The sequence below is a fragment of the Euleptes europaea genome, chromosome 16 (assembly GCF_029931775.1).
Source record: "Euleptes europaea isolate rEulEur1 chromosome 16, rEulEur1.hap1, whole genome shotgun sequence".
Lineage (NCBI taxonomy): Eukaryota > Metazoa > Chordata > Lepidosauria > Squamata > Sphaerodactylidae > Euleptes > Euleptes europaea.
The window spans coordinates 33,636,346-33,660,428 of record NC_079327.1 but is presented as its reverse complement, the minus strand read 5'-3'; the positions used below and the strand labels follow the sequence as shown (position 1 = coordinate 33,660,428).

Here is a 24,083-nt window from a genome sequence, read left to right as displayed (position 1 = left end):
TAATATAGTGAACCTCAGGATAACTTCATTTTAGAAATGTCCAGACCATATTTTATAGTCGCTGAGCTTCAAAAAAGGCTGGATCCAATTTTCATTCATACCAGTAGAAGAGATGGTACCAAAAAACACCTGGAAGCCCATGCCCCACTGATTGTTCAGCAAACCATAATGGAGTACTGAATACGTGTATCTGACTTCCCACAAAATAATCTATTTCGGTAGCCCTTCCCAGCAATGCCAAGAACTGCTTTTAAATTTCTTCAAGTTTAAAAGCAGTTTGGGGTTTTGGAAGAGAGGTGTGTCTCTGGACTTCCACCAGCCAAACTAATTTTTAAATATGGGAATGTTTACACCCTCAAAATGCATTTTGGGGGTATTTGGGACTGCTGTGGGAGGGGTTGGCAAGGAAGTTGCACTTCACAGGATTCTGGGAAACACTCTGGGAAATCCAAAGCCTACAGTCAAAGCAAATTGGAACCTATATTTCATAATTGTGTTCCCTCTCCTGGACTATTTATATTTTTTCATGCCTGTATGTAAGAAGGGTACAAGGTACAGCTACTAGCAAAACATCATTTTGTAAATAATGATAACTAATATTAAAAACCATTTTTTCAGTAGCATTGTACCTGAAGGTACATTGATTACAATTTAAGAACTTATATTAACACATACAGCAGTGAAATATAATTATAGATTAGAACTGTGCTGAACACAAAAGTCGACGTTAAGACATACTGATTCATACTTTCAACAGTGCTCAACCAGAAAGTGATCAGATATTTGATAAATCTACTGAGAATACTGCCACATAATAATGCTATTATTACTATGTTCTATTCTGCAGCTCCATGCTATATGATAGATATTAACACACAATTATTTAGAATAATTAGATCACGTACATCCCTGAGGGACAGTCAAATTTAAGTTCTAATTCGACCCATAGCTGTAAGGCTTTTTTGAGCTTCTTTGCGGATAAAGTCTTGTCGCTCCACCATGACCTCCCTGCCAATCTTGATACAGTTAATGAACTGGAGGTCCCTTGCCCATCTTCAGGTCCTATTTTGGACCTTTTCAGTTGGCAGGCCAATGTTGACAGGATCCTGATGGTTGCGAAACCCACCACTTGCCTCCTGGTCCCATGCCCATCTTGGCTGGTTAAGGCCAGTTGGGATGAGGTATGGGTTATCCGGGAGAGATTATCAACTCCCGGCTCTTGACAGTATGCAATTAACACCTATGCCCGCCGTCAAGGGCCTGGGTGTGATCCTTGATGCCTCCTTGTCAATGGAGGCTCAGGTCACAGCCGTGGCCAAGGAGGCCTTTTTCCATCTCTGCCGGGCCAGGCAGTTTGGTGCCCTACTTCTCGTACCCCGACCTAGCCACAGTGATCCATGTGACAGTCACCTCCAGGCTAGATTACTGTAACTCACTCTATGTAGGGCTGCCTTCGAAACTGATCCGAAAACTCCAGCTGGTACAAAATGCTGCAGCAAGGATCCTTAATGGGACCTTGCTGAGGGCCCACATTCAGCCAGTGGTCCATCATCTGCACTGGCTCCAAGCAGAGCACCAGATCAGGTTCAAGGTGCTGGTTTTGACCTTTAAAGCCTTACATGGTCTGGGACCATCATATATGGTCTCTCTGGGTACACCCCCCAGAGAGCATTACATTCTGCTAACAACAACTTGCTGGTGGTCCCCAGTCTGAAGAATGTCCGGTTGTCCTCAACTAGGGCCAGGGCTTTTTTGGCCCCTGGCTCTGGCCTGGTGAAATTTCCTTTCTAATGAGACCAGGAACATGCAGGATCTTAAAGATTTCTGCAGGGCTTGTAAAACGGAAAAATTCATCCAGGCCTATAGTTGAGGGAAGGTACGTTTTTTTCATCAATGCTGGCCTCCCTCCTCCCCTTTTTTTGTATGTAGTTACCATCTTAAATGGTAGTGATATCTATGCCTCAATGTTGAGGGCCATCTGTTTTAACTGTTTAAATGTTTAAGGCATAATTGATGAATTCATGGGATAGTTTTCAATTGTTAATTGATCTATGTTACTGTGGTTTTATCGCTTTTATTGTATTAATATGGATGATGTTAGCCACCCTGAGCCTGGCCTTGGCTGGGGATTGAGGGCGGGATAAAACGAATACATAAATAAATCTGTGGGCTGAATGGTCAGAAATCAATTTTCCAAGCATTCAATACAAGAATGACCAAGACTAGGGGTCCCCAATGTGGTGCCGGTGGGCACCATGGTGCCTGCCAACACCTTTTCTGGTGCCCGACAAGTGTTTTTAGGAAGTAGGTGGGGCCAGACAGGGCTTTTGCCCAGCAAGGCTTCTGATTGGCTCTGCAGACTTTTTAAAATGTTGCTTTGGCAGCAGCTGCCACCACAACATAAGGATCTGCACCGTGTTACTGAAGTTAAGGTATGGCAATCATTTTGTGGCTGACTCCGCCTCCTGCAGCAGCCATTTTGTGGCAGCCATTTTGTTGCTGCTCCCACCATGCAGTGTCAGAATTGCAAATGTACCCACAGGCTCAAAAAGGTTGGGGGGCCCCTGAACAAGACTATAGCAATATTGAGCAAATACTGACTATATTAAATTAATTTCAATTAATTCAACTAGTACTTGGTAAAGAAATCAATATATTTATCTAGTAGATATACACACATGTATATATTCATACAGAAATGTATCATAAAAATCAAGTTTATAAGTTCAATTGTTATCTGCAAACAGAAAAGGCATTAGTAATGTTCATGTTACACAAGCCATTTCATACAATTCTTGATAGTAGTACCTCACTATATGGAATTTATAATAGATTAGAAGACTCAACAAATCACACTACATTCAATTCTATACCAAAAATGGCAAAAGAAACATTCATTTTCTTTCAGGTAAAAGTATTTTATATTCAACTATAATAACATTAAATGATTGTGAAATCACAGTTACGTGTAGTTGTAATAAGAAACAGAAATGGAGAGAGGGTAAGCAAAAGAAAGTTTTCGTCTCGTAAATCATGTTATTGTAGAGAAAAATGATTTTGATATATCATGCAAGCATATGGAATGTACTGATTTCTCACTACTGTGTTATTCTATTCTAAAATATCCTCCTACTGAAGGTGACCTATAGCCGTGACAGCAAAGCTCAATGCATTACAACTGCTGAATTCCATAAAATACTGGAATAATGATCCTCTACTTTCTCCCCTTCAATAATAATGCTAGATGAATAAGCCAATCTTAAATCACATTTTCTTGGAAGTAAGAACCAGTTTGCCCTTGCCTGGATGGCCCACTCTAGAGTAATCTTGTCAGACCTTGGAAGCTAAGCAGGGTCGACCATGGTTAGCAATTGGATGGGATACCACAAAGCTTCTTCCCATCCAGAGAAAAATAAAATACACATTTACATTTCAGGTTTTTTTGTAATGTTGTAGGAGGTCTCAGAAAAAAGCCATATAAATGCTAATGACAGCTACATGAATGAAGCCTAAAAAATTTAGAAACTTAACTAAAGGCTTGTTTTGCAGACTGGTGTGTATCACTAAAAAGGCCAAACTGAGCCATACTTTTACCCCAGAGCAGGACGGGGACATATGAGATTACTAGTTAGCTTACTTTCAGGACTCAAATCTGCTTGTTATTACGTAGTGTGTCCATTTTAAATATTATTGGATTTGTACATTTTATGTGGGGGTGAGAAAACTGAATGTTGTAGAGTTTTAAAGTCTGTGCTGAATTGGTCTTTTGACCGCAATAAATGATGATTGAAACTAAAGGCTTACGTATTTTCAAAAAGAGACTGCAAAGATGGAAAACTGACCACAGACTGACACTGGAAGTCTGACTCAATCCAGAATAAGTAGCCTGAGGAATCTTAATGTGGCTTTTAGCGCCTGACTATAAGACTACTGTAAACCCAAAGGGAAAATGCTAATAATTTCATTTTATTTTTTTCACAAAATTTACACCCTGCCTTTCTGCCTCCATAAGGGCCACCAAGATAGCTAGGAAATTAAAACGTACCTAATAAAATCACAATTTAAAAATCACTAAAACCAACAAAAACACATCATTAAAACAATTAAACCCAGCGCTAAAAGACATACCAAAGCATAAAAACAATAATTAAAACATTGGGCAAGAAGGACAGAGGGAACACCAAACCAAACTGAGGGAACACCAAACCAAACAAAAAAAGGCTTCACCCTCTGGTGGAAAGACAAGACAGAGGAACCATGGCCAGAACAGAAAAGATGAAGCTGTCACTTGCCCTTTAGGCCCTATTATAAGAAGGATCCTATTATGTAATTTTTGGCCCACTTAATGTGACATATTAACACTTATGCTATGCTTCAGTTCTTTCTGGTGGTTCCAGAATTGTAAAATCCTAATGCATTGGTTATTGAATGTCCCACTTTGTTAATTGTACCGACTCCCAATGTGGAATCTGCCTCGAGTCCCTGTGAGAAGGTGAATTATAAATAACGTAAATATTCCTACATGGAAAGGATATGGAAGAATTTAAAAAAACTTGGGTAAAGGCCGCCACATATTGGGATAAACTGGCAAAAATGGATTTTACTACTTTAATTAGTGAGTTATAGAAACTAGTTTTTAATAATTTTATATTTTACTGTTAATAGATATTTTAAAAAAACTGTTTAGACACTTCTTCGGAAGTCGGGTGATGGGTCACTTTTTACGGTGGGTGGAGGGTTGAAGGGGTATCTTTTTGAAGCTTAAAATTTGGTATCTATGAATGTATTTATTAGTAAATATAGATACTCTTTTGTATTATCTTTTTTTAAATTTTTTATATGTTATTATTATTGCATTTGTTTGTTTTGTTTTATGTTATAAAAATAAAAATTTATAAAAAATAAATAAATAACATAAATAAATAAATCCTGTTCCAAAGTTATTTATTTACTTCTTTCATAGCCCACCTTCCTCTACAACGGAGCCCCAAAGTGGCGTACATATTTCTCCTCTCCTCCATTTTAGCCTGTTAAATTTAAGACGATAAAACCGGAAAAATTTTCCCAAGCGGATCCTTTTTTACACGAGCTCCGGGCCTTAGTTTTACATAGACGTACTCTTGTTACCCTCATCCCAAGGTGCCCTCTCTGATTTACAGTGGAAACCCAGGTGCTGCTTTTCCTCAGTTTCATCCATGCTGCTGAGGTAACATACAAGCAGGACGAGCTGCATGAATCCTCCTCCACCTTATCGTTTGAGCGCAGTCACTGTCCAGCTGTGCAACTAACTCCACCTATATGAAAGGAGGCCTTTGCACATCACAGCAGTGCCACGGAACGAAACCAGGCCTAAGCCGCTTCAGGGCACCTGGCTGAAATACTACAGCGATTGTACAGAGCGTAATGGAGAAGAGGCTAAGAAATACGCCACGGCAGAGCAAAAGCAGCAGTAAGAGGCAGAAGAAGCCATGTCTGTCATACGCACTTGTGACTCTGGGACAATGGCATGCAGAGGATGACATGGATGAAGATGATGGTGGGGATGATGAAGATGAGGTCTCATTTAAGGCTTTTGGCTTTATCCAGTACGCTCGAGTATCCTGTTTACCTTTCTTGCTAGAACAGCTGACATCACACTGGAAAACATCTTCGCTGCTATCACTATGCAAACGCTCTTTCTGGAGAAGTTTGTCCACTCTCTGGATAATGCACTCAAGACTTTTGTCAACATTCACCCAAACCTTTTCCTGGGAAAACGAGAAGGGCAAGAGGAAAACAAACAGATGCTGTTTTGATTTAACATAACCAATTAAGCATGGGCTGCCTCATTCCTGATCATACCTAATGGCAAATCCTGAGGTAAAACAGCAGATCATAGATCAAAAGTTCCAAATCAAGCAAAATCAACACAATTGGTGGGCTGAGTCAAAAACACACTAGCACTACCGTTCAACGTCAACACTGCATTGGTTTTAACGTTCTTGTCCGAGGGGGCATTTTATAGGCACATCATGAAATACAGTTAAAAAAACAGGTTTCACTTACCTGTAACTGATGCTCATTGAGGTCTTCTGTGCAGGCACACATTGGGACTGCGCATGTGCAGGCCTGCCGACTGGAGGTTTTTCATAGCTCTACCACTTGGGGGTGCAGCATGTCAGCTCCGTACATCCGTTCCTGCCCAGGCGGTCACAAATCCCGACACTGCTGGGCCCCTTCCCCTCAGTTCCTCCTGAGCCGCTGGTGCTTCTCGTTCAAAGTGCTGCATGAGGAGAGTTGGCAGTGGGGTAGGAGGAAGGGAGTGTGTACCTGCACAGAAGACCTCAATGAACATCAGTTGGGGTAACCGAAACCTGTTTTTCATTTTCAGTCTTCTGGGCAGTCCCCCATTGGGATTTTAACAAGCTTCTTGCCATGGAGGTAGGTCGAATCTCTCTTTAGGCATCGAAGAGAGTGCAGGATGGCTTTTCCCATTTGAGTCTACTTTCTCGCCTGCAGATCCAGGGCGTAGTGTTCGATGAAGGTGTCTGCTGATGGCCATGTGGCAGCCCTGCATATCTCCAGCAATGGAACACTGTTAAGGAAGGCTGCTGAAGATGCCTGAGACCTGGTCGATGAGCCCCTCAGGGCTAGTGGACAAGGAAGGCCGGCTAGTTCATCACACCACCTGATAGTTAGGACCAGTCACCTGGATAGTATCTGTGGTGATGCCCTTTTCCCCATGTTTGTGCCAGAGTGGGATACAAACAATGCTGAGGACTTTCTAAACTCCTTAGACCTTTCTAAGTAAAACAATAAAGCTCGCCTCACATCCAGTGCATGTAGTATCCTCTCACTATCTGATGTAGGCCTCAGAAAGAAAGTGGGCAATATCAACTATTGTCATAAATGGAACTTCAAGACCACTTTAGGTATAAACTGGGCACTAGGCCTCAGGACCACTCTTCCAGGGAAGATCTTCAGGAAGGCTTAATTGACACAATGCTGCTATTTCACAGATTCTGCGCAGTGACAGCAACGAGGAAGCAGACCTTCATTGACAGTAACCGGAGTGATGTAGTGGCTAAGGGCTCGAAAGGTTTAAACATCCTTAGTCAGAAGTAACGACAATGACCATTGTGGAACGACGGGCACTCTAAGCGGGTAAGTTAAACAAACCCTTAAGGAAACGTTTAGAGGTTTCGTGTGAAAATACTGTGGAATTTTCCACTTCTCTGTGGAAAGCTGAAATGGCAGCCACGTGAACTTTATAGATGCAAAGCCTCATCTCTATAGTCTCTTGTAGAGGCCATAAGCCCATAAGCTCTCTCCGTAGGTTTGACAAGGGGGGCCATGACCAGTTCCAACAGTTGCAGCTGACCTGCATTTTTCTTTCTTTTTCTCCTTGGCCCTCAGCCTCTAATGGAGGCTCCAAAGAACAACATGGAGGAGACGACGATGACTTGGCGGACTGCTTTCTCGGTTCCGAGCCATGTAATAACTAATCGGATTTGACCAAAACCAACAATGGCTTCAGAGGTGCTTTGGGGCCTGACGACGGAGCTGGTGGATCAGAAGCCCACAGAGCCTTCTCCCAAAGAGCTGCTTTGAGTTTTGAGACTCTATTACTTTTCGCCTTCGGTGTAAATTTTTGGCATGGCTTGCATACAACCACGTTGTGGCCCTTTCTGAGACAGATCAGACATAGATTGTGTTCATCTGTCTGTGGGAGCGTAGCACCACAATCGGTGCATTTTTTGAAGAGAGTTTGCTGGACCATCTGGACCCCAACCCAGCACCACCTAACTTACTGGGATGGATAGGGAATAATCAACTATAATCTTCACAAGAAGACGATGACAGATTGTTCCTGTTGGAAGACAATGACAACTAAGCAGAATTAACAGTAGAAATGTCTTTCTCCAACAGCGGCAAAGACGGAACTGAGAAGGGGCACAACAGCGTCGGGACATGTGACCACCTGGGCGGGAACACATGTACGGCGCCAACGCACTGCACTATGAAAAAACGCCGGTTGGCAGGCCTGCGTATGTGCAGTCCCAATGGGGGACTGCACAGAGACCGAAAATGAACTCTTGTTTTCCATCATATTTCACTGCCTTAAGTCTTTTAAATTTGGCTTCAGGATTTAAAAAAAAAATCACTGCCGGTTTCCAGTTCAACAAAATGACACACATTAGTTCCCTATTAAAAAGAAATCAAGACATTGTTACACGCTTGTCTGCAGAAGCCAAGCTTTTGCTGTATTCATACTAGCAATGAAAAGTAGAGAGCAAAATAGCCCTTTTTGAGATATTTATAGGTTAGAAAACCTTTTAAATGAAATTTCTATTTAATACATGACATAACACAGCAATGTAAAGGTTCAGTCCACTTTGGAGGAACTGTTAATTGTGGAATAGTTTCCACAGGACTGTTCATAACAAGAATCCCAATTAACATTATGAAGCTTACTGCTAGCAAGCTCTAACAGAGGACATAACTACTCATAAGTCTGGCTACTTTTTCGTGGTCTCTGTGCATCAAAGTGATGGGGGTTCTGCGCCTGCATGGAATGCACAGATGACCACTCAAAAGACAACAGTACAGATAAGCAACCCAGTTTTTTTGCCTAAGCAAAACGCTTCTACAGAATGAAAAGTTCTATTTCCCAGTTACCTCAAAAGCCATCTAAAGCCTGCCTGATTCTCAGGTAAAGGGCATGCCTCAAAGTAAGATTTGCAGCAGTAATGGGATTCAGTCCTTCACTCAACAAACCTACCCACTCTTCCTCATGCCAGTCCACCTGCAGAGAAGATCGGCTATTTCTTCCTGTCCATCTGGCCACCAGAGTGTCTTGGTCATTCCTTAGCACCACTTGTTCTTCCTCTGCAGAGGTTGGAGAGGGCTTTGAAGCTATATAATCTGGTCTAGCAGCATTCAGTGCATGGATTGAATTCGCCAAGAGTTTGCAGTCACAAACTGTGACAAGCTGTCGCGTCTAGAAAGAATTAAAATAATACATGCATATGTACTCACATATACACATGCCACTGTTTAAAGTAATATTTTTCTTTTCAATTATTTCTGCATGATTTCTGTATAAACGTAGTCACTATAAAATATATAAGACAAAGTCTAATAGTTTCAAATGGTATTTGGAATACTGTTCTCTTAAGGCCGATACTATAATCAAGATTTCCGTGTTACACAGGGGCAAAAAGGGGGACCTCATAAGTACTGCAAGCATTCTCTCTCACCTTTTTAAATAACTTTAATTTATTTAAATTTATTTATGTACTTATAGCCTTTTTATGTTGCCTTTCCACACCATCAGAGTCCACAAGGCAGTAAACATGAAAACATTTAAAAATACAGTTAAAATTATGAAATTCAATTGAAAACACATGAACAAACAACACTAGAAGGCGGGCCAATAACCGCTATTGGGTATATGCTGGATGAAACAAAAAAGTAATCACCTGCTGGTGAAAGACACCCATAGAGGGAGGTAAACGGACCTCCCTGGGGAGGGAGTTCCAAAGTTTTGGTGCCATGACAGAAGGCCCGTTCTCAGGTTTCTACACATTAACCTCAGGTGGTTGGGGCAACCAAAGCAGAGCCTCCAAGGATGACCAGAGTAGGTTCATATGGGAGAACGCGGTCCTTAAGGCCATACAGGGCTTTAAAGATCAATACCAGCACCTTGAATTGAGCCCAGAAGAAAACTGGAAGCCAGTGTAGGTGGAACAAGACCAAAATGATATGGTGCTGACATCCTATTTGTCAACACTCTTGTTGCAGCATTCTGTACTAAATGTAGCTTCCAGACAATCTTCAAGGACAGCCCCTCGTTGCAGTAATCTAGTCTAGATGTTACCAGGGCATGCATCACAGTGGCAAGATCTTTTCTGCCCAGGAAGGGCCGCAGCTGAAGGGGCCGAAAGGCACCCCTGTCCACTGCTGCCACCTGTTTATCGAACAGGAGGACCAGTTCCAGAAGCACCCCTAAGCTACAAACCTGATCCATTAGGGGGAGTGCAACCCCATCCATGACAGGGGAGAACCCATTTCCTGGGTGAGTCCTTCTCTCCACCAGCAGCACCCTCGTTTTGTTGAAATTTAGCACCAGCTTGTTAGCCCTCATCCCTTCCAAAACTGCCTCCAGGCACCTATTCATGGTGTCTAGCCTACTTCATTCACAGTACTCCAGGAAGATTACAATTTTAAAATTATTAGACAATATAAAATTAAAATGCATTTTGAATTCACAGCATTTTAAAAGTTGAACTGTGGTCACCAAAATTAGTCCAGATAAACTTTTAAAAGTCTTGCTAGTTTGGGAAGCTTGAGTGGTAAGAGGGATCCACAACTATAGCACAATGAGCCAAGAACGCCTCAACTTAATACTCAGAAGGGCGAACAGGTAAAAGGAATCCTCAATTAAGCAAACAGATCACAAAGGGACAAAGGAACCACCTACTGTTTCTCATACCTTATCCGCCAGAATGGCAAGCGTTCTTTCAAGCCCATTGGCTGATCTGTCCTTGGCAGCTCTGGAGAGTCTTTCTGCATAGTAACTAACTTGAGTTTTCAAGGTGTTGATCTGTGCGATAATCTCTTTCGCTCGAATAATATCCTGCGGTATGTACACGATTGATTGGGAGCTGGATGATGTGCTAGAGGGTGGGGAAAGTGATCTATTTTAAATATGAATTTTTGAGATGGCCACTGTGACTGTATTCTTTCGTCATGCTGAAAAAGAAGAAAGCGCAAGCAACTGCCTTTCTAATTTGACAGGTTAAATGTGGAAGACCAACAGCAGACTACTCTGTTGGTACTCAGGTGCCCTTCTTTATTTGATTAAAGCATTTGAATGAGGATATACACATTGTGCATGCCGAGTGAGAAGACAACATGTGTCTGTCATTACATGGTTACAAAATTGTAAGAAAGGGCTCCAAAGGTTACTTAGTCTAGCCCACACCCTAAGCAGTGAGTTGGGGCCAGCAATCTGTCAGCGGAAGGGGCTGACAGTCACAGATCTTCCTCATTTTCCTCTCTACCTAGCAGCCATTTCTGACCCTAGGAAAGTTGATTCCCAGGGTTGCAAGACCCACATGGAGAATTTTGTGGGCTGCAGCAATGAGGGGAGCTGGCTCTTCTGTCCTTGCTGATGACAAAAGGGGGACATTTCACCGCTTTCCACCTCCTCACTACAGCCCAATGACTCATGTGGCTGCTACTCCACACTGTTCCCACAACCTCAGGAATCAACTTTCCCAGGACTAGAAGTGGCTTCTGGGAGAGAGTAAAGCAGGAAGGATCCCCAGCCCTTGTGATAAAATCCCCAAACCTTGTGTCAGTGGATCACTGAATAAAATCCATTGGTCTGGATCCAGCCAGTTTTGTTGCTTAATCTCACTCAACCCTAATCTTATTACAGCCCCCACTGCACTTTGCTTTTATCCCTGTGATCCCGCAACCCAATATAGTATTCTTGGTGGCCAAAGAAGACCTCTTCTTCCCTTTTACATGAGTAGAGAAAAGCTAGTTGTATCCCACCCACTTTTTTTCTTCACATTTATATCCTTTTTGGCTTTAAACTCAGTTTAGAACAAAGTTAGAAAAATGTGTCTCATAAGCCTTTATCCGAGAACATTAACACATTACTTGATAGCATCTTCAAACTCCCACGCCAAATTCACAGTTCTGGCTCAACATCAGACAGACATGACAACTGGAGAGAAGCTGAATGCAGTTCACCAGTAATATATTGTGGCCTGACACCTGCTTGAAACCTCCACAGTTTTTGCAGACCCAGTAGCAAAAACACAGAGACAGATACTCCTATAGAGCAGGGATCCCCAATGTGGTGCCTGAGGGCATCATGGTACCCACCAACACCTTTCCTGGTGCTCTCCAAGTGTTTTTGGAAAGTGGGTGAGGCCACATGGGGCTCTTGTCCAGAAGGGCTTCCAATTGGCCACTGGAGATCTGATTGGCTGAGCAGATTAAAATACTGTTTCAGTCACAGCTGCCTCCGCTGTGCTGGTTTTATTCTCTCTCACTCCTCTTTTTCCATTGTATTTTTAAAATTGCTCCTGTTCTTCCCCACACTTGGGCTTCCTCTGTGTGTGTGGCTTGGCCTCCTGCAGCAGCCATTTTGTAGTTGCGCCCAACCCCATGTCTTAATTCCAAAGGTACCCACAGGGTCAAAAGACAGGTGTGAAATTTAGAGGACCACCAAAACGGGGGTGTAGGGGTACAAAATTCTAGCAGCCCAGGGAACCCTGAGCAAGTCGCCACTGTGGAATAAAAGCAGCATCCCTATTCTAAATCAAGCAATTTGTGTGTGTTCTTCTGATTGTGACTATGGTGGAGGGGTAGAGGGAATCTGTCTGGGAGACCATAGCAGCTCTCAGCAGCACTGGAAACCTTTTGAATCAATAAATTCGTGGTTTCCTCCCAATCTCTGCAACTGGTTTTTCAAAATACTTTAAATGACTGACCAATGCCGCTGAAAGAAAGAAAAAATGGCTTCCCTGTGCAACTGTCAGCATCATTACATGTGTAGCTTTAAAAAGAAAGAGCCCTGAAGCGCACGTCAGCTCCACTACAGGCCAGCTGAAAAAGATGTCCTGTTGTGGGGATGCATGAGGCTGCACAGGCCAAGTGAGTCCCATGACTTTCTTTTTGTCAAAAGGGCTCTCCAGTACACCATGTCGGAAACTGATTCTGGTGCCGGGACTGGCTTCCAGTATAGTGTGGAGAATGCTAGTTTCTACATTTTCCATCTTCAACTAGAGAAAACCTCTTTAACGTTACTAATTTTTAGGGATCTAAAGTCAGAAAGGTGTTTACAGAGATCTTTTGGAGCAACAACTGCCTGTGAAAATTATATTCTGCTCAAAGATGCTACAATATACAAAGCTAGCGCTGCAAGAACTAGGAAGCAGTTTGGCACTGCTCAAAAGCTGTTTGAAGAAATGTACCCTCCTATAGATTGCATTCTATTTTTAAAATGGCTGTCTTTTATTGGCTCTCCAGACATTATACTGTGGCTACTTTTTAATCTGATAATGACATTAATTTTTATAGTTTTATTACTGTATTTATTTTACTACTGGAAAACTAGGCAATTATTTCAGAGAGTTGCTCAAGCAAATACATATAAATATTTAAGAATGTAATACAGGGGCTAACATTCAAAGGATTCTGGTTGCTTATCTTCCTGCTGATAACCTATTTTAAGGGCAATATTCTTCTTGTCTATAAAGCAGAGATACTAATGGATCCTTACCCAACATGGATGGTCACAGCACAATATCAAGGGTTTTTAAAGACCTACTTTTCATACACCATATGAGAGATGACATGCAGAACTGGGATATAAGTGCCAGCAAAGTATATACAGCGGTTTCCTGCTCAGGCTCATGGTAAAAAAAGAAGAAGACATCTATTGCAAAATGAGAGGAAAGATATATGGTGGCAGGAGGTTCACACACATCTGCTTTAATGAACAGCTGTCATCCTTCACTGGCAAATTAAACTATAAAAATAATTTTTAAAACCCATCCATTCTGATCTACACATGTTTGAGGGTGCACATGATAATTAACACAATGGGTGGTTTCAGGAAGAAATTGCAGGATTTAAAATGGAAAAAATGTTATGTTTGGACTCGACAGTTTTAATGCAGATATTGCTTTCATATTGCTTTTGTAATCTCCTAAACAAACAGATGGATAACAGGTTTCCCTTGACCTGGTAGCCTTCAGTACAGTCAACTGAAGTAACTATTAAACCAATTTTACATCTGTACATTTTAAAAATGCAATCTTATACACTAACAGTGGGTTGGATCCTACGGATCTGGTCCATTAGCAGGGACCACATGTCCTTGGGCAGAAGGAGCCTTCCCCTGATGTAAGACCCTTAGAAGGAAAACAGTTCCACTAGCAGAACAGGCCCATGGGATCCCACCTCATAAATGCCAGTCACTTTCAAAGGATCTAGTCTAGTCTGCAGATTAGAGTTGCAGATGTATGTATCCAGATTAAAGTCCAAATGCAGCCCTGATCCAGATCATTGCATGAGCTCACACAAGCTGCTCTACTTCCTTATTGGAGGGAGCAGATCTATGTGTCTGTGTGCATGTTCCCATCTGCGTACCGGCCTACTTTTCCCACTAAAATGAATTAATCAGACCCTGTGTGCATCTGTATACATGCACCCCTAGGGGAAAAAATAACCCCTCGAACACTGCCAGGGTCTACTCTGTGCTAGGACTGAATGAGTCATAGTAATTGAAGGACTCTTTACTAAAACATATAATAAAAATGGCTTGTAACTTAAGTGTGGTTTCCCCCTCCAGTTACAGACCCCCCCACACCTATACTTCACCTTCCATGATGTTTGAAGGTCCCCTTGTTTCCCAGAAGCAAAACTGGGGGAGAAGCTCAGTGGACTGCAGTGGGGGGAAATGGGAGGAAGAAATTGGCACCGCTTGGGGGTCACATTGGTGGGCATATCCTGACTGCTTACTCCATGTCACTAATTAACTAATCACAACCAGTCCCCACATTTTTAAGGGAAAGGGCTTCCAGGCAGAACTCTAAGACATTTCTGAGCCTTAGCACTTGGCTTCAACTGGAGTAGATTAGGATATTTTTATTCTGTCATGCCTTTGAATAAGGTCTGGAGGCATCTAAGGGTTATCATTCTATCATTGTACAAGATGTTAAAATATAATTATTTTTACTTATGTTAAATCTTGAATCTATTTTCTGAATTTGTTTTGCCTTGAAAGTCTCTAAGGGACAGGACAGAAAGGTGTTATATAAATTAACACATTATTTTTACACATTAAACCATACACACCCACTGGCTCCCCATCAACACCCACTGTGAGATCATGCAGCTGAGGCAATTACTAAAATGTTGGCAACCACAAAATACTTTTACACTCTAGCAGTAACCCCCTCAAAACACCTCAACAGTTATGTCAAACATCTTTGTTCAGACAAAAAGAAGTTATCTGAGCAAGATGAAACATTCCAATTAACTGCCTCATCTAAAAATCAAAAGCATTTATAAAATGCTAGCTGTTCATTAAAGCTAACAATGCCGTTGGAAAAGAATAAATAATTCATACAGTGCGCCACAGTGAACAATGCATTCATTGCATGAAGCAAAATGAGCAAACGCTAAGATGCAAAGCATTTTACAAAGAGAGAGAGAGAGAACTCTCCTGTATATGAATACATTAATCTTTGCTTGAAAAAAAGATGAAAGAAGAGAATTCTCTTCTCATATTCCCAGAAACAGAAAACTCACCAACATTCCTCATAACTGCTAAAAAAAAAAAGAACCAAAAGAAAATTAGCCATTTGTTAGCAGATACCAAAAGCAGAAAACAAAGCAAGGCAAAGTTAGATCAAATTATGTTATATTTTCCAATAAGGCACGTCTATGTTATTAAAATTTGTACGCAAAACAGAGTCACAGTGAATGCAAAATGGCAGATGATTTGCAGCTTGGTCCATGGATTTCTGGCTACTTCATCTAATGGGGGAGTTACACACAGCCCAAGGAACTAAATGCATGAGGAACATTTCAATTGGACAATGCAACTCTGGCACCCAAAAATCTATGGCTGTAATCCAAAGAACCACATTGCTTGGCATACCCAGGGGGATGTGTCTCTTGGGCAGCAGCCTCCCATGCTGCATGGCAAACTCCATTTGAATTTGAAGGGACTTTCAAAAGAAGTTTGTGATTGATATGCCATGGGTGTCTGCTGTCCAAAAAGGGGGCAGGAGTTCTGTAAAAAAAAAAAAAAACCTCCCAGTGAACATGCTAAAACCATTAGGCATACTTAAAGTAGTTCTTTGAATCCTGACCTCCATGAAGGGTTGACAAATGGCCTCCACAGAGAGCTGCTAATTCTACCACTTGGTTGCATGTAGAGGGGCTGCCACAAGACAGCAGAGAGGGGTTGGAAGTGGGGCAGAAGAAGAGAAGCTGTATAAAGAACACGATGCCAAAGGCAGCATTACGGCCCTTCCTTCCTTCTTGGTCATGCAACACTTGCACAAAGATATTAAACGCCCAACTGTTTTAGAGGTCAGAGATGCCCCATCTTCTCTCCAGGCACAGCAATTGTGCTGGGGATGACTGTCACAGCAAATGAAAATAAAAACAACATCTACATTAAATGGAAAATCTCAGCACAGTTCTAGGATACTGACTTTCACCAGCAGACAGGTGTGCACAGGACAAACACCTTCATCAGAAAAGCTTTTATCTTTGAGTGGGGGAAAATTATTTTAAACTTTAATGCATATTTTCAGCCCTGCCTAGCAGCAAGAGACCCTCTTCTCTCCTAGGAGCCTCTCCGTGAATTGCTAGAGTGCAGATTTGTACTTTGCATTAATAGGGAGAAGTCAGAATTGAAACAGAAAGTCTCTGTCAATGCCGTGCCTGCATTCTGGCACAATAAATAGCATGGTTAAGAGATGTTGAGACTGCTACTTATAATGAACATTCAGAAGACAGAAAACAAATGGTGAGGGCCTTGGGTTAGGAAGCAGAACTCTGACAAGTAACACATGGGTTCAAATGCTGTCTCATTTTCAGACTCAGGATAGGGTTTGTTTGGAGGAAAGATCATAGTCTTCTTCTGTCCTTTGGAGCTGTGCCTTTTCTCTTTTTTCATTATTTGGAGCGCCTACTGTTATTTTTGTGTTCTGTTTATATGGCACTCCTGATATGCAAAGTGCTTTGTTAGTCACCTCCAGAGCAGGCCTACAAAATAAGCCCTTCCCTTTTTTTGCTGTCAATTCACAGCTGATTTATGGCAACCCCTTAGGGTTTTCAAGGCTAAGAGGGGCTGTGGCTCAGTGGTAGAGCCTCTGCTTGGCATGCAGAAGGTCCCAGGTTCAATCCCCGGCATCTCCAGTTAAAGGGACTAGGCAAGAGACCTGGAGAGCCACTGCTGGTCTGAGCAGACAACATTGACTTTGATGGACCAAGGGTCTGATTCACCATAAGGCAGCTTCACGTGTTCATGTGATCAAGGCAAGAGAGGTTGAGAGGTGGTGTGCCATCGCATGCCTCCACTTCACAACCCTGGAGGTCTCCCATCCAAACACTAGACAGAGTCAGAGCTGAGAGTGTGCGACAGGCACAAAGACACCCAGCAAGCTTCTATGCCAGCGTGGTGTAGTGGTTTAGAGCAGCAGACTCTAATCTTGAGAACCAGGTTTGATTCCCCACTCCTCCACATGAAGCCTGCTCGGTGACCTTGGGCCAGTCACAGTTCTCTCAGAACTCTCTCAGCACCACCTACCTCACAAGGTGCCTGTTGTGGAGAGGGGAAGGTGATTGTAAGCCACTTTGAGACTCCTTAAAGGTAGAGAAAAGCTGGGTATAAAAACCAGCTCTTCTTCTATGGCGTGAGTGGGGATTTGAACCTGGGTTTCCCAGGTCCATCACCTTAATCACTACACCACACTGGCCTTTTTAGAGTCCCATTTTACACATATGGGTACTGACACTGAGAATTCGACCTGCCCAACAGTAGGTGCTCCACCCAGTTAAAAAAGAGAAAAGGCACAGGACCAAAGAACAGAAGACTATGATCTTTCCCTTCAAAAAACCCTTTGCAACAGGACAATCATATTTGTAATGTGCCTAGCAGGCCTAGGTTATAGTTGTTAGCTGTTTCTAAAATAGATGCCCTGTGTATTACTGGATGTAAAGTGCTGAATTTGGGATGAAAGACTTCAACCTCAGGTTAACAGTGGCTCTGTTAAAGTCAACAGAAAGACTTATCACTGCTCTGTTTTCCCAACAACAAGCACAAAACTGCCACTTTTTTTACTTAAAGTATTACATTCTGCTGGTGAAAGAGTATGCATGCTTTTGAACTATTAGGGCAAGGTTCTTCAACTAACTGAGGTGACTTTTAAAAATACTGAGTCCTTTCCCATCAGTATTTTCCCCATGAAACAATCTGTCAATGGTAGCATGCAAGGGGCAATTTCATAATTAAAAACAGAAGAGAATGAAATATTAATTAAACAGTATCTATACTACAGAGGTGAGAAACCTGGTTGAGATTGGTTTGTTGGAAGATTTTTTTAGCAGCCAAGAAAGATTACAGCCAAGAAGTCTGGATCTAATCTATACTATTTAAAGACTGGATGGCCCCCATGGCACTGGTACCATCTGCATTAAAGCTTAGCCACACTCATATACTGGCTCTGATGGCAATACTAACACTCCTCTTGAGTTTAGACGGAGTACTAATATAATGTACAAGTTCTGAATAGCCAGTCCCTTGCCAGGAGCCCTACCCATTTTCAAAACATGAGGTCTGAAGTAGGTACCAATGGGGAAGTCACATCCACTAGACGACACAAGATGCATGCTTTGCAAAAAGCAGCAGCTCTAGTGAAACTTTTTCCTCAGAAGGGAGTCCATGGGGGCAAGCTTGCAGAAAATAAATGTCTACACTTTTCCTCCCTGGCCACATGGCATCTTCTTGGTTTCAATCAAAAGCATGGAAAACACTCAAAAGGTTTCTCATGCTTGGACAAAAGAAAGTCAGAAGCCAATCACAAGGACTTGCCCAGTTGGTATAGATTGATTTTCCTTTCTATGGTTTTGACTACCAGGTCCATAAAGAGGGCTACTGCATCTGAGGCAGTTTTGAACTCTTTGAAAAATGGAGCACCTGGGTCCTATTGCTTCCTAAATACCTTGTCTTTTCAGACACACATGGCAACATAGATAACGACGGTTAGCCAGGTCAAAATGGTAGCAACTCCAGTTTGCACAGAATTCCTTCTGAAAATCTTGTACCTCACATAAGGTCATGATCCAGGGATCACCACGTTGAACATTACAGGGAAAGCAGAAAAGTAACATCACCCCCACCCTTCTGTGTAAGAAGCATATCAGCTGTCCAAGGGGCCAGAGAATTTGTTTCTCTGAACAAAGGTCACTCTTGTGCAATTCTGCGGGGGTGGGGGGGTTCTGACATTTCCCTCTGAACTAAGTAGCTATAGCCATACCCAGAAGATTAGATAAGGGCAATCAAGGTTGGCTTCTTGCCATTACAAAAGCAGTGATCGATTTTCCTTTGCACAATTCATAGCTAAAAAGGTCAAGAATACAGTCTCACTGTTACAGCACATTTTCAAGTATAGCTAATGTCTATTTTTAGGAAATTACTACCAAAAAAAGGGCTAAGAATATATTCTCATCTGACTTCAGAAAGGACAGGACACTGCATTAAAGATAATTAAGATAGAAGATAAAAACCCTCTCCGCTCACAATTTTAGGAGACCGTGTCAAGACAAATTTTCTAGGACAGTATAGTTTCTAAATCTGATCATCCAACTTATCAGTATTCTTAAAAAGCGTGACTAGAAAGAATACTGGTATTACCTCTGGGTCTTCTTTACACAAGTGGTGTTCAGGATTCAAGCAGTGAGAGCCTGTGCAAGCCTGTGCAACTTGCACCAGCTGCGCCGCACCCCCCCCCCCCGCTCCAGTTGTCCTCAAACCACCATCGCTTCGTTGTTGCGCCATTTTAAGCGACAGTAAATTTCATGTCCTGGACATAACCAGCATAGCCAAAATGGCAGGTGTCAGAAAGCTGCAGTGCTGGAATACCACTAGGGGCCTGGAGGAATTTAGCTTTAGCTGTCCGCATTAAATACCCCGAAACAGTCCAAGAGAAACGTAGGCCCTGCAAGAAAGCTTCACAGACAGCCCTGTCATCTCTGTACAGAAAAAGGACAACACTTAAATAGAAAATAGCTTATTATGAGGCAGCTATGAAATAATCTAACAAAATATGAAGTAACATTACTAAGAGAACCGTGGCGCAGAGTGGTAAGCTGCAGTACTGCAGTCCAAGCTCTGCTCATGACCTGAGTTCGTTCCCAACAGAAGTTGGTTTCAGGTAGCCGCCTCAAGGTTGACTCAGCCTTCCATCCTTCCGAGGTTGGTCAAATGAGTACCCAGCTTGCTGGGGGTCAAGGGAAGATGACTGGGGAAGGCACTGGCAAACCACCCCGTAAACAAAGTCTGCCTAGTAAATGTCGGGATGTGACATCACCCCGTGGGTCAGGACTGACCCGGTGCTTGCACAGGGGACCTTTACCTTTTTAACATTACTAATAGAGAACAAGGGGAGAGAAAATCTATGCTACCAATGAGCAGAGGCAATAAAAACATGGGATGAGATGCTTTTAACAAAACTGGAGCTCCAGGAGAATAGCAAAAATCAGCAGCATTTACAACAATCCTTCCACTTACTGTCTCTTTGCATCTTCAAATTTATGTATCTTTTTCCGCAGACCTCCAGATTTAAAACCTTGACAGTGAGCTGCCGAAGCTCCTATAGTTACAATGTCATAATTCTGATCTAAACACAACAAGAGGAAAAAGGAGGGGGGAAGGAAAATGCTTGTTATTATGACTAATTCAAGCTACAGAAATTTAATTTCTGATCCGGCGCAGATATGCTAAGCCCACACTAATGCTCCTTTAGTGAGAATCATGAGAAGGAAGGGAGAGGGGAATAAACCCTGGTACGTATACCAGCAGGGCAGCCTACGTGACTGGCTATCCTGCCAGGATCATCTGTTAATCTTACAACCACTTAACAAATGTAAGAATTGTTTTCAATCAACTCCAAATCCAGCTATAAGACGACAGAGTTAAATTCTAAAATCCATGTTTTCCTATTGTAGAAGACCAGTGAAGAGATTACATCTGACATGGACCCAGTAACAGTAGCCCACTCCATTCAACCATATGCTGATTCTTCCATTACATAATCTACACATGGAAGGGTATTGGAAATGCAGTCTTAAGATACAAGAGCCGCCCGCTGCATGAATGGCCAATCACATGGGCTTTCCATGCTTTCATCAGCAGTGGCCGTTAGCCAGGAATATTAAAATTAATGAGTCTAAAGCTCCTTTAGATAATTCAAACAGGAAGAATATGTTGATACTACATAAGTAAATCAACAGCTAGGGACATGGGCCATCAACCATATCCATAGTTGTTGATTTACTTATATGATATTAACATATTCTTATGTTAACCATCTTTAAAACATGTTGGCAAGTCTTAAGTAAATTAACAGCTATGGATTTGCATCCAGATCAACTAGTCATGAGAGCTTCAATTAGGGAAGTTCTACATGCGCATTCTTGTGTGAACATAATGCTGCTAATTCCCTTGTAGTAGAGAGGGGAGGGGGCACTAAAGTCCAGCAATAATATATGCTTCAATGGTAATCAGAAAAGCTACATTTACTTGTGTATCCTATTTTGTGCAACTGAAAACAGTGAACCAGTAGCTTATATAACGAAGTCCTTAGAAGTCTACAGACCAAAGAAAACTATGTAAAGTCCCATCTGAGAAAATGCCAGCCATTATCAGTATTATGCAGATAAAGTATTACCAAACTTTCCTACCGAGCACAAATCCCTGATCCCTGGGCTACGGAGATTTTCATCAACCCTCCTACCCACCATGGTATTGTGGTATGCTCTCATTCTGATTGGCAAACATTGGCTCAAATCCCTGACTTTCCTACTGTGTTTTTTTTTTACTGGGTGTCCTATCCTGGGCTCCCAAACCCTCTTCACCAAAACAGCCTAAATTATAGAAAATTCTGTTTATTTTTATTGCTCATATACTTAAGGAAACAAGAATTTAAGATCATTCTCAGATGGACTCTTTAATCCATTTTGATACCCGATGGTGTTTTTTCATTTCAGACAGGCAGGCTCTTTAAACCAGTGCCACTTCTGATGGTGAATGGCTTTTTTTTTTCATTTCAGATGTCTGAAAAGGCAAACATTATTGTTCCTCTTTTACGAAACCACTTTTCTCCAGGTTTTGTAGCTGCATTGCTGAGTTGTGGGAGATACTATCTTTACTGTTTGTAGCGCTTAGTAATGAGCCACTTAATTTTTCATGCTCATTTCTATGTTTTGTTGAATTTTTTTAACCTGATGCAGTTTTTGATATAACAATATATCAATATAGTGCAAAACTGACAGAGAACAAATAAAATGACAGGTGCTAAGGGGAAAAACACAGCAATATCAGAAATTTAAAATCCGATCCAAATGCACTGTGAATACAGTTTGAAGTACCCCAGTTGAAATGATTTAAAAGAGGACAATATCTCCTTGAGAAAGTGCCATAGTCATGAAAGAATAGAATCTTAAACACAGAGGTTACTTTTTGAAAACTACCACTAACAATTTTAATATGATTTCCTCCAGTATATGAACAAGACAAAATACCTGATCCTGCTTCATCCTGGACTCTCATTCGTTGTATATGTAAATTAGTGGGCACAAATTCTAGCTTTTTGTCAGCTTTCAAACTGCTTGCTTTAAATGATGGACCTGAGGAAATGGTATAGAGAGAGCACATGTTTAGTCCACAGAAGTACAACTAACTACGGAAGAGAAGAACAGTACCAAATTTCAGTACAGAAAGACCCCTAGTGACAGTCTGATTTCCCTGAAGGCCACTTTAAAAATTGTGTCCACACTCTTTTAGTTTTGCCCTTAGTGGCAATGTTTCTTCAGGAGAAGTTCTGTCACTGCAAATTCACATAAGAAAATTAACTTTCTCTCTCTCAATGAAATTATTCCAGAGGTGTAGTACTCATGTACACAGCATCCCAATAAGATTTTCCCTCCTTTCCCTACTAATACTTGCAGGCAATATGATGGTATATTAGGGAGGGAGAGGTCTGAATGCACCTCCCCACCCTCTACCCTTCCCTCTAGTAACTTGCATCGGGGAGAGTGAATGCAGACAGGGAAGGACCCAACATACCAACCATCCTAAACTTAGAAACCAATAGAAATTTATTCATATTACATAAATCCAAAATGGGTCTGCAACCCCCCATCTTTTTTATCTACAACAAAAACCTGTGAGAAAAAAAATCCAGTGGGGGCAATCATCAGTAACCCGCTGAACTACCCCTTTTTGAAGGAACAGGTCATGAAAAGGGTTATCCCATGCTGAGATAGGTGGGGAATGTGGAGGTAAACTTTTAGTAAACTCTAGATGGAATCTGTCTTTGACGACTCTGAGAACCCATGAGTCAGAACAAATAGTTGCCCACTGAGAATAGAAACTAGACAATCTGTCTAGAAACGGGAGTGCACCCAAAGGTGCCAACTGAAACCGTCAGAAGAGTTACACTGGTTGCTGCTGGTCCTTAGCAATCTGGAGCCCTGAAGTCGACTTAGGTCTGGATGGGTTCGAGTTTGTAGTTGGTTTGTTTGTATTGGAACTGATGATGAGGATACAGCTGTTGTTGCTTGTAGTGGTGCTGCTTCCTGAAGAAGGTGGTTGTGAAACCTTGTTGACGCTGTGGATACCTTTCTCTTTGATGCTGACGAAGAGGAACCATGCCAAGAGACTTGGAGGTGATCTTTGGGGCCAGTGCAGCAGACAAAGCCAGTTCCAAGACAGCCCTGTGTGGAACTGAGCGGATCGAAACCAAATCTGTTGGGACCTTGGCTGATGTCTGAACTGACTTGGATGAAGACAGTTGGTTTGGGGTCTTGGAACCTGGAGTAGGTAGTGTGGCCAATAGCGTCTTTTCCTATAAGGCAGCCTAATTTAGCCTAGTGGTCCTGTTGGACCTAGCCTTGGGTGTGAACATTTGGCACATCTTGCAGGCAGTCACATTATGAGCCTCTCCCAAGCACCGAGATAGGCATAGTGCTCATCCACGTGAGTCATCTTAGTGGCGCACTGCGAGCACTTCGTGAAAAGCAGCGTGGAAGCCATAGCAAAAGAGCCAATTGAACACGGACTCACCCAGTGGCCACTGGGAGAAAGGTGGGCGAGGACAGGTTCAAACAGGATGGAAAGACATCCAAAAATTCACTAACCCACACAGGGAAGATCAGCATCATAAAAAAACTCAAGAAAAACTACTTCCAACAACAACTGGAACGACTAGATAAGAGCAGAGATAGAACACATCGTATTTTGGTGGGGGCAGAGAAGGAACTGAGGGAAGAGGGTGCTT

General features: G+C 42.1%; 1 protein-coding gene across 9 annotated transcripts in view; it reads right to left on the bottom strand.

Moving 5' to 3' along the window:
- INPP4A (inositol polyphosphate-4-phosphatase type I A) overlaps positions 1-24,083 on the bottom strand; it is a 64,242-nt gene that overhangs the window by 24,233 nt on the left and 15,926 nt on the right. For 4 of the 9 annotated variants that reach the window (XM_056862087.1, XM_056862090.1, XM_056862086.1 and 1 more), the window contains exons 10-15: positions 22,327-22,431; positions 20,315-20,423; positions 15,319-15,336; positions 10,475-10,658; positions 8,762-8,980; positions 5,609-5,747 (exon numbers count right to left, since the gene is read on the bottom strand). In XM_056862087.1, the coding sequence (XP_056718065.1) occupies positions 5,609-5,747; positions 8,762-8,980; positions 10,475-10,658; positions 15,319-15,336; positions 20,315-20,423; positions 22,327-22,431 (774 nt within the window). Of the gene's footprint in view, positions 1-5,485; positions 5,748-8,761; positions 8,981-10,474; positions 10,659-15,318; positions 15,337-20,314; positions 20,424-22,326; positions 22,432-24,083 lie in introns of all 9 variants that reach the window. The other 5 variants (XM_056862082.1, XM_056862081.1, XM_056862088.1 and 2 more) reach the window with 3 other exon arrangements.